This window comes from Amblyraja radiata, chromosome 4 (genome assembly GCF_010909765.2).
Source record: "Amblyraja radiata isolate CabotCenter1 chromosome 4, sAmbRad1.1.pri, whole genome shotgun sequence".
NCBI classification, from domain to species: domain Eukaryota; kingdom Metazoa; phylum Chordata; class Chondrichthyes; order Rajiformes; family Rajidae; genus Amblyraja; species Amblyraja radiata.
This window is the reverse complement of record NC_045959.1, coordinates 60,539,002-60,550,635: the sequence shown is the minus strand read 5'-3', so window position 1 is coordinate 60,550,635 and position 11,634 is coordinate 60,539,002. Positions and strand designations below refer to the sequence as shown.

The window sequence follows — 11,634 nt, the reverse complement described above, 5'->3', positions numbered from 1 at the left end:
GAGAGAGAGAGAGAGAGAGAGACAACAACTGTCAGTGAAAACAGACTGATCGTAATCTCCAACATTCAATGTACAATGTCTTAAGAGATCGACTAGCATTTTCTAATTAAAATATTACATATTAACAAAGCCTTTTCAGCTAGTGACATTCAAAAAGATTCATGTCAGTGAAAACATAAAGAGTTGGTGAAACTGGGCCAGGGTCTCATTAGCTGCCAAAGCCACATGTCAGCACAACCAACCCCTGCGAGTTTAGAGGGCCACAATCTGCCTTGGGCCTCACCAATAAACAGGGAGTTGGCTTCCGAGCTGAAGGCTGAATCCTCAACCATGCTGGAAGAAAGCAGTCAATCTCCAGACAGTGGGAGATCTGTCCTAATGTAATACTTTTTAATATCTATTTTAAAAACAACACAAAGTACAGGCCCACCACCGAATTTCCAGCAACTGGTGGTCCGGCATCTCTTTTAATCCGGACAAAATTACGAGAGTGTACTTGAAATTCCCCCTGAAGGTATAGAAGTTATATAGAATGTATATAGAAGAAACACGTTACTTCTTAATTTTACCAATATGTTTAAAACATTTAGTAAAGCTCGCAGATGTCAGCTATTTTTATGTGATCAGAAGTCGGCCCAAAAACATGTTATTGCTTAGTTTATTTTGCTTTAGCTTAGAACATCAAGGTAGCTCAGAGATTGGAGATAAAGGGCAAGGACAGTGAGAGGTTAAAGTTAGTAAAAATATGCATGCTAAGCAGCCAAAGATAAGAACTGAAACTGTAATAAAACGCTGCCTGAAATTATGGATCAGAGAACATTTGGAGAGTGGCCAAGCTGTGCTATCTCTGAATGTTCCAGGCCCAGATTTGTGCAAATTAAAGGCTTTTCGTCTTCTTGAAGAATTCTCCGTGTCTGTGTCATCTTATCCTAACTTTCAGTCTTGTAAACCACGACAAAAGTCCCCCTGAAAATGTGGCACCTAAGCTGGGTGAGGTGGTCGATCTCGACCTCAACGGGAATTCTGCGGCCAATCAACGGGTCGAATTTTTTCCCGGCAGATCCGTTTCCATAGCCGACTTCCGTGGCTGACTTTGCAGGCTGGTATCTTGGCTGCTCAGTGGCTTAAGCATACCATTCTACTACCATTCAACGCTTCTCAGAGGCCGTGATCCATGTTGGTCCGGCAAAAGGCTCTGGAACCAAGGGTGCCAGAAAATCGGTGGTGAACCTGTACCGCAGATGCTGAAAATCTGAGATAATAACAGACAACGTCGAAAATACTCAACAGATCAAACAGCAGACATGGAGAAGGAAACAGAATTTCCATTTCAGATTAATGGGCTTTAAACTTAAAACGTCATTGATTCGAAACTAAAAATGTAATTCTCCTCGCTGACATTGTTGAGTAACTCCAACAGTTTCTGTTTTTATTTCACCTTACAGTACAACCCAATTTAAATGAAAAATAAATTAGGTTTGCTCACCTGTCAACAAAGTATCCGAGGATGGGACTTCCGCCATCAACTGCTGGCTGTTTCCAGCTGACAATTACATAATCCTTATTGGCATCTAAGCAAAATACGTCTAAGGGGGCAGTTGGGGCACCAGCCACCTCTGCTTCACTATCTGTAAATGAGACACAAGCATTCTGATTACATTCATCATATCAACCAGCCACTTCCCAACTTACTACAATATCTTCTCTAGTTCCTGTGGTGGGCGGCAACAATGTAATAATCACCTGGTCAATGCCAACTGAAAGGCAAAGCAACTCAATAAGTTTCAACAGAAGACACCAACAATTAACACATTCCACCGAGATGGATTCACAGTCCAATTGAAGGGCGACGGTCCATTTCCCTCCCCAGATGCGGCCTGACCTGCTGCGTTCCTCCAGCAGTGTTTGTTTCTTGTTGCCATGTCAGTGCGGGTAACATCAGCATAGAGCTACTGCTTTACAGCGCTAGAAATCCGGGTTCGATCTAGGTGCTGTCTATACGGAGTTTGTATGTTCTCCCCATGACATGCATGGATTTTTGCTGGGATCTTTGGTTTCCTCCCACACTCCAATGACATACAGGTTTGCAGGTTAAACGGCTTGGTATAATTGTAATTGCCTGTTTCCGCGCTGTATCTCTAAACTAAACAGTGACTTGGTATGACAGAAGGACCAGGTGATCTGTTTATCTGGAAGTGTCCATGCTATTTGTCTTAGAGTGGCTGACCCATTTACAGAGAGGCTGGGTTCCAATCTGTGTAGGCAATCCCATGCAACAGTGGGTTTAGCAGATACTTTAAGTATGTTCAGTATGTCCAGTTATTATGGCATGGTTCTCCATCACACAAGAAGGTCACCAAATACAGCCATATGCCTTCAACAGGAAGGCACATCTCAAGGTGAACCAGAAATGGACTAAAAAATGGGTGCAATCCTATCTCACAATATTGTGGGTAATTCAGTATTTGTGTTTAGTTTAGTTTAGGGATACAGTGTGGTGTAGGATAGTGCGGGGATCACTGGTCAGCGTGGACATGGTGGCCGCTGTATCTCTAAAGTCTAAAGATAAGTGAATGGTGAATGGGAATAGCTTCTCAAAGTCCGACTTTGGCAATGCCCCATGGACAGGTATTACTTAAGATCATGCTGAACAATGAGTCAACAAGTTTATTTGCACGCATACCTCTGACAAACACATAAGCACTGTGAAGTTCATAGCCAGATTTTGTCAACACACGCATTGTGTAGAGTCCTTCATCCTCTTTGTTTAGGTGAGTGAGGGTAAGTGTGGCGCATTCACCACTAAAATGCATCTGAGCCCATTTGGAAGGATGTAACTGAACGCCTGGTAAGGAAATAGAAAAGGTGCAAAATATCAGCATGGAAGAGGAACAGAGATCAAGGCAATTAGGCCACAATTCCAGCAGTCTCTTATCTATACTTATCTCTGCTAATGCTAATTTATGCCTGAAATATTAAGCAAAAATTAACATAATAATATCCCAGATACATATTGCTGTTCACAGGAACAAGTGTAGGGGAATTGCCAGGAGGGATGCTGACTCTCCCAATTATCATATGGGACATTCAAAATGCACATTATAAATTCAGAAGACATAGGAGCAGAATTAGGCCATCCAGCTCATCGAGTCTGCTCTGCTAATCAATCTATTGCTGACCTATTTTTCCCTCTTAATCTCATTATTCTGCCTTCGCCCGGTAACCTTTCACCTCCTTACTAATCATGACATCGGTCTCTGCTTTATTTCATTCTCCACAGCCGTCTGTGGCAACGAATTTCACTTATTCACCATCCTCTGGCTAAAGAAATTCTTCCTCATCTCCATTCTAGAGGTACGTCCTTTTATTCTGAGGCTATGACCACTTGTCCTAGACTCTCCCACTACTGAAAACACTCTCTCCACATCCACTATGCCTTTCATTATTTCATCTAAATGTCTATTTAACATGCACTTCCAAAAGCAGTATCATGCGTTCAAGAAAGACACTGAGTGCTGGAGTAACTCAGCGGGTCAGGCAGCTTCTCTGGAGAAAAAAGATGGGTGATGTTTCGGGTCAGGACCCTTCTCCAGACTCTCGTCTTCAGACTCAGACCCGCTTAGTTGGTCCAGCACTTTGCGTCGATCTTTGTTGTAAACCAGCATCTGCAGTTCTTTGCTTCTGCATTGTGCGCTCCGATTGGCATTGGCCCACATATTGGCTATGTTGTAGATCACAGAGCTTTTGAGTCTCAACACAAGGCGACCCTAATCAGCCAAATCTCTCTTACTGGGGTTGGCGTCCAGTTAACATTTTGCCATCTGAAGAGGACAGCTCTGGGTTTAGGAATGAGGAACCACACAGCTTGTTATTGCCCAAATGTGCAGATAAAGTTTCACATTTTGCATATTTGTCAGGAAACCAGGATTGAATGGGGAAAGGATGAGGTTTGAGCGATATACTGAACGATATACTAGGAAGAATGAGCACTATTTGGAAAGGAGGATAGATAATTATGTAATATTTCTGTTTTCAGCAGATTGTTCTTTAACTTCTTGGTGAATATGATATCGTAATGAGATTTACAACACAGAAACGACACTTACCATCACGCCACCACTGGATCTCTGGTTGAAACCGCTTTAGATTGGGGTGAACAATGACGGTGCAGCCCAAACTCATCGTATCTCCTTCTTTACCAAAGGACACGCTGAACTTTTCAACAATGTGCACATCAAACTTCACGTGAGAATCCCCAGGGAAGAAGTCATCTATTAAGAAAAATATATATTTTTTAAGTACCTTTTATGCACTATCATAGTTCCATACTAACTCTTGCGACTAGATTCTTGAAAGCAGATCTCGTAAGAAGTCTGTGGAAATTATGATGTGCTGTGAAGAGTAAATATTCCCTCTCCCCCTTCTCCGGGGGAAGGTTTGCCAATTGGTAACAGGGGGTTCCAGATCTGTTCAGTGGGAAATATATATTTCACTTTTGTGTATATACTTTAGACTATACTTTACTTTAGACTTTAGAGATACAGTGTGGAAACAGGCCCTTCAGCCGACCAAGTCCGTGCCGACCAGCCGACCAAGTCCGTGCCGACCAGCGATCACCCCGTACACTAACATTATCCAACACACTTACAATTTTACTGGAGCCAATTAACCTACAGACCTGCACCCTTGTGTCATTAAATCAGAATTAGTTATGAACTAACACAGTTTAATTATTTTTAATTTAATTAAGAGTTTAAATGAATTAACACACTTTAATTGTTTAATCGATAAAAAGCATGTGCTTTATCATCACTGATTCTTTGTTATTAATTCTTGTATTTATCAAACCAACCTAATGGTCTTTTCAGATTTATTGTAAACTGAGTTGTTGTTTTATTACAGTATGCAAAGTTCTCAAAATAAAACCTCTATTTGTGATTCTACAGCCTCTGACTCGTGTTTATTCTGGTTAATTTATCAAATAAGATAAAGACTTGTGTCATTAAATCAGAATTAATTAGGAACTGTCCACAGTTTAATTGTTTAATTGATAAGGAGGTTCTATTGTGCATAATGTTATTCTGCAATCAATTAATGGAGTAAAGATTGTTTTCTAACAGCGGGTGTCGATATTAAAGCTGACTATAGTGATAAAATGGTACCTACAGGAAGGAAGTGCAAATCTTCCAAGATGGAATGAGAAATCATCAAGCTCGGCCTTGAATCCTGAAAAACAATGGAAAACAGAAGTGTGTCCATTGGTGTTATCTCACTAAAATATTGCAAGTCCCAAAATAAGTATTGTTAAAAATTAATTTAATGCACGTACTCTTCACCACAATTGATGCAAAAGCTGAAAGTTCTCCCTTAACGTTCATTGCTGAAGCATGATATTGGGCAGTGTCATCAAAGTTACAACTGTAATGGAACCAGATGGAAAGAATTAGACACAGAGAGAAAACAAAAATAGATAAGAGTATTGGCTAAAGTTACCTAAACAATTAGCTTTAGCAACTTCTGATATTTTGGTTTTTCTTCTCTCAAAGACACTGACTCAGTATTGGGGCTGTCACCGCTTAGTCTTTCATCAGTTTTATCTACCATGGAATTGAAATGGGATGCTCACCTTGTGCATCAGTTGGTAAAGTAAATGCACTGTCTGTGGTTGGTGTTTAAGTGTTGCTCTGTAGGGAGTTAAATGTAGAAATGGTCTGAGTAAAAATGGCCTTCAGTATCAAGATCAGGTAAGTAATGCCGTGGGATGACAAATTGGAAATACAAGGATGGAGTTAAAGGGATAGAGAGTATGGGGAAAGTTAAAAAACCATAATTAACGGGACAGAAAGCTCACGAAGGGATAGGAGAGTATGGCCAAGTGAAATAGGAATCAATGTGAAAGGAGAGGTGAGTAATGGATTAAAAGTATTATTTATGAATGCACAAAGTATAAGAAGTAGAGTGGATGAGCTTGAGGCTCAGTTAGAGATTGGTAGATATGACATTGTCGGGATTACAGAGACATTGCTGCAGGAGACTCGGGACTGGAAACTAAATATTCAGGGCTATACATCCTATAGAAAGGACAGGCAGGTGGGCAGAGGAGGTGGGGTAGCTCTGTTGGTGAGGGATGAAATTCAGTCCCTTATGAGGTGTGACATAGGGACTGACGATGTAGTCGGGGTGGATAGAATTGAGGAATCGTAAAGGTAAGAAGATACTAATTGGAGTTATCTATAGGCCCCCAAACAGTAGTTTCTGAAATCCAACCTTAACCTTTGCATCATTCATAATTTCGTTAAAAACTTAGCAGTTTCACAGTGGAGAGATTTTGCAGATAAATTAATGGTGAGGGCAGTGGAGCAAAGCCATCATTCATGGTAAGGGATGTATGAATAATTAAAAATGAATATTTGAAAGATGCTTTCAATGCTGCTGCTGCTGCAATGTTGCCAGCGTAGTAAAAATATAATTTGTCGGTCAGCATCATTGCTAATATGTACTCAGTATCATGGTTTATAGAAATATCATGATATATAACCATATAATCATATAACAATTACAGCATGGAAACAGGCCATCTCGACCCTTCTAGTCCATGCCGAACACGTATTCTCCCCTAGTCCCATATACCTGCGCTCAGACCATAACCCTCCATTCCTTTCCCGTCCATATAACTATCCAATTTATTTTTAAATGATAAAAACGAACCTGCCTCCACCACCTTCACTGGAAGCTCATTCCACACAGCCACCACTCTCTGAGTAAAGAAGTTCCCCCTCATGTTACCCCTAAACTTCTGTCCCTTAATTCTCAAGTCATGTCCCCTTGTTTGAATCTTCCCTACTCTCAGTGGGAAAAGCTTATCCACGTCAACTCTGTCTACCCCTCTCATCATTTTAAAGACCTCTATCAAGTCCCCCCTGAACCTTCTGCGCTCCAAAGAATAAAGCCCTAACTTGTTCAACCTTTCTCTGTAACTTAGTTGCTGAAACCCAGGCAACATTCTAGTAAATCTCCTCTGTACTCTCTCTATTTTGTTGACATCCTTTCTATAATTAGGCGACCAAAATTGTACACCATACTCCAGAATTGGCCTCACCAATGCCTTGTACAATTTTAACATTACATCCCAACTTCCATACTCAATGCTCTGATTTATAAAGGCCAGCACACCAAAAGCTTTCTTTACCACCCTATCTACATGAGATTCCACTTTCAGGGAACTGTGCACAGTTATTCCCAGATCCCTCTGTTCACCTGCATTCTTCAATTCCCTACCATTTACCATGTACGTCCTATTTTGATTTGTCCTGCCAAGATGTAGCACCTCACACTTATCAGCATTAAACTCCATCTGCCATCTTTCAGCCCACTTTTCCAACTGGCATAAATCTCTCTGTAGACTTTGAAAATCTACTTCATTATCCACAACCCCACCTATTTTAGTATCATCTGCATACTTACTAATCCAATTTACCACACCATCATCCAGATCATTGATGTACATGACAAACAACAGTGGACCCAACACAGATCCCTGTGGCACCCCACTAGTCACTGGCCTCCAACCTGACAAACAACCATCCACCATTACTCTCTGGCATCTCCCATTCAGCCACTGTTGAATCCATCTTGCTACTCCACCATTAATACCCAACAATTGAACCTTCTTAACCAACCTTCCGTGAGGAACCTTGTCAAAGGCCTTACTGAAGTCCATATATACAACATCCACTGCTTTACCCTCATCAATTTCCCGAGTAACCTCTTCAAAAAATTCAAGAAGATTAGTCAAACATGACCTTCCAGGCACAAATCCATGTTGACTGTTCCTAATCAGACCCTGTTTATCCAGATGCTTATATATATTATCTCTAAGTATCCTTTCCATTAATTTCCCCACCACTGACGTCAAACTAACAGGTCTATAATTGCTAGGTTTACTCTTAGACACCTTTTTAAACAATGGAACAACCTGCGCAGTACGCCAATCCTCCGGCACTATTCACGCCTGACATTTGAAATATTTCTGTCATTGCCCCTGCTATTTCTACACTAACTTCTCTCAATGTCCTAGGGAATATCCTGTCCGGACCTGGACCTTATTCAATATATGCATGGTTTATACAAGTTAACCATGCTGCAGATTTATAGGGATAATAAGTAGAGGAATAAACATTTTAAATATTATTATGATTAATAATTACTGGCAATCATCTTCAAGTACACTGAAAAATATTTTTTATAAATCAGGACTCATTCATTTATTTTGAATTTTTCAAAGAGACTTAAAATGTGATTCATTTTTCATTTTATCCATCTGTTCGCTTTCTCTCTGAGAGTTTAATACAATTTTTCTTTTCATTCTTTTTTTTACAGTGTATATAATTCCACACATAATTCACCTGGTTGTAACTATCTTCCTTTGTTGCCCTTTCCCTGTTAATGTGCAATTCCTAGCTTGTGTTGGTGGAGGAGATCCACTTGTGATTGCCCCGCTAAATCTGGACCGGATGCCCACTTACATGTCTGCACTATTTTAAGTCAATGTTGTGTGGCAAATATCTCGTGGCAGCTGTGACTTGAAGCATTGCCTCAGCAGATACTTGTAAACTATTCTTTGATATGTGCAATTGACAGAAGTAAAACGGAGAGCTAGCTGTCCGAAGTAGAATGAAGAGCTACCTCGCTTAATAGCACCCAGTAAAACACATAACATGAGTAAATTGGTAACAAAAGAATGTTCTACATCTGAAAACATTAAGGGCCTGTCCCACTTGCCAATTTTGCCGGCATCATATCAGTGTTGCCAAAAGATTTTGAACATTTCAAAATACAGCGGCAATAAAAAAGTGGTTGTGACACTTGAAAGAACACTGCGCATCATACGTCATCACGCCGCGTCACCGGTGACTTGATACGTCAGTCAATGATGCCGCAGTCGTCAAAAAAAATCAGCAAGTGGGACAGGCCTTTTAGATCTCACAGCCAAATGATCAGCAGTAGAATAATCTCCAATTTCCATTAGCACCTCAGTTACATTATAGCTGTGTTCCCTATTCACTGAAAGAACTATATTATTTCATATTCTAACTCAAATAAAATGATCGCAAGGAAGAAAACATCTCTCACTTGTTAATTTCCAACGAATGAAGGCCGTATTTACTGTCAATGACGTATTTCCCAGGGTCAGTGTAGATATTGATGGGCACATTGTTTTTATACCTGAACAGTAAACGTAAAAATGACGTTAAATATTTAAACATAGGTTTTTCTGCTACTTAGCAATGAACATTTTCTGTCACAAACATAGAATATGCAAGAAAAGCTTAAACTGTAATCTATAATCGGAAAACAGGAATCCATGGTTCAGTTAGTTCAACATCAACTATAAAAAATTATTATTAATGACATTTTTGAAGAGTACCAAGGAAAAATCAGGGTAATCTGGCAAAGTCAACAGGGTTTATTTAAAGGAAAATTATATTTGATCAATTATTTTGAGTTTTTTAACAAGTATAAAAATATACCTAACAGGTATGGTGAGTAACCAGGAAAGCTATCAGAATATCATCATTTATCATGAGGGGAATTGAATACAAATGTAAGGAAATTATGCTTTAATTACACAGGAAACTGGTGTCACCACAGCACAGTTTTTTCTATCTCTGACCTTTATCCAACTCTCTGTCTACCAACCCCCCCCCCCCCCCCCCCCCCATCTGTGTTTACCTAATACCTACCATGTTTTGTCCATCCTCCACTTTTCCAGCATTCTTCACCCTCAACCCCTCCCTGCAATAAGTTGGAATAAAGGTCCCAACCCGAAACGTCGCCGACCCATATTCTCCAGAGATGTTGCCTGACCCGCTAAGTTTCTCCAGGACTTTGTGTGTTTTTTCCCCCAATTTATGGAAGTGTGGTGGTGAATTTGAAGTATTTCAGTAAAGGTCTAATATCTGGAATGAGCTAGTTGTCATACGAGGAAAGATTGATTCGGTTAGTCTTGTGTCCTTTAGAGTTCAGAAGAATGATGTGAATCAAGTAGATGTGAATGCAAATTTGAGGTTAGAATTAGATCACCCATGATCTTAAAAACTTTTTCACGCAGAGAGTTGTGAGTGTGGAATTCTCTGCCTCAGAGGGCGGTGGTGGCGGGTTCTCTGGATGCTTTCAAGAGAGAGCTAGACAGAGCTCTTAAAGATAGCGGAGTCAAGGGATATGGGGAGAAGGCAAGAATGGGGTACTAATTGCGGATGATTAGCCATGATCACATTGAATGGCGGTGCTGGCTCGAAGGGCCGAATGCCCTACTCCTGTACCCATTGTCTATTGTCTATTGAATGGTTGAGTAGGGCTGAGTGGTCTATTCCTGCTTCTAATTCATATGTTCATATGTATAATAAGTCATGATACTCAACTGAATTCCATAAAAATAGATCAAATAAAGATATTCTTCACCATGATACTATAGTATGATATGGAGACCCATCTTTTTATTATTATTGCCCGCATGTTGAATATATGCTCAGCAAATGGCATTTCTGTCTCTGAATCAGAAGATGGAAGGTTCACGTCCTACTCCACAGGCAAGACCATTAAAAGCTAGACTTCAGCACAGTTCTGCACAGAGGGACTGCACTACTACAGATGCTATCTTTCAGTTGAGTTGTTTAACCCAAGATCCTGTTTGCTCCCTCAGGTTGAAATAAAAGATGCCTTGAAATTGCTTTAAACATGCAAAGCTCATTTTTCTCCAATGTGCTGGCCAATATTTATCACTCAGTCAACATTGCTAGAACAGATTATCTGGTGATTATCACACTCGTATTTATGGGAACTGGCTGTATTCGCATTGGCTATATTACAACAGCAACTACTCTTCAGAAGTACTTCTGAAAAAAGTAGTTCAGAAGCTCTTCTAGTTTCCTTCCCCCCACAGTTTGAAGAAGTGTCCCGACCCGAAACATCGCCTATCCATGTTCTCCAAGGATGCTGCTTGACCCATTGAGTCACTCAGTGGCGGACTGGCCAGGGTGTCAGCTTGCCCGATGGCAAGTGGGCCCCTGTGAAGTGGGCCCCCTATATCAAGTGGGCCCCTGATGAAGTGGGCCCCCTTGGTCTCCTGGCAACCAATATTTTTAGACCCAGTCCGCCACTGGAGTCACTCCAGCATTTTGTGTCTTTCCTTGTAAATCAGAAATCTGCAGTTGTGTGGAAAGGAACTGCAGATGCTGGTATCTAGCAAAGACAGACACAAAGTGCAGGAGTAACTCAGCAGGTCAGGCAGTACCTCTGGAGAGAAAGGATGAGTGACATTTTGGGTCGGGATCCTTCTTCAGACTAATGCATCTGCAGTTCCTTGTTTCTTCTTCAGAAATACTTTGTTGACTTCTAGGAACTTTGTGATGTCCTGAGGTGGTAAAAAAAATATTACAGAAATAAAACCTATTCTTTTGTTTTTAAATGTTGTTGGGAATTGACTTTGACAAGCTGACTGTTCCTTGGAGACAGGGAGTAGATATTTACATTCATAGACATAAACATAGAAAATAGGTGCAGGAGGAAGCCATTTGTACCTTTGAGCCAGCACCGCCATTCATTGTGATCATGGCTGATCATCCACAATCAGTA

The 11,634-nt window shown here is 40.6% G+C and overlaps 1 protein-coding gene across 4 annotated transcripts in view; it reads right to left on the bottom strand.

The window, feature by feature from the left end:
• The window catches only part of myom1 (myomesin 1), a 94,776-nt gene that overhangs the window by 64,233 nt on the left and 18,909 nt on the right, over nt 1–11,634 (bottom strand). For all 4 annotated transcript variants that reach the window (XM_033019592.1, XM_033019594.1, XM_033019596.1 and 1 more), the window contains exons 5-10: nt 9,133–9,225; nt 5,330–5,418; nt 5,167–5,226; nt 4,107–4,271; nt 2,684–2,845; nt 1,487–1,628 (exon numbers count right to left, since the gene is read on the bottom strand). In XM_033019592.1, the coding sequence (XP_032875483.1) occupies nt 1,487–1,628; nt 2,684–2,845; nt 4,107–4,271; nt 5,167–5,226; nt 5,330–5,418; nt 9,133–9,225 (711 nt within the window). The remainder of the gene's footprint in view (nt 1–1,486; nt 1,629–2,683; nt 2,846–4,106; nt 4,272–5,166; nt 5,227–5,329; nt 5,419–9,132; nt 9,226–11,634) is intronic.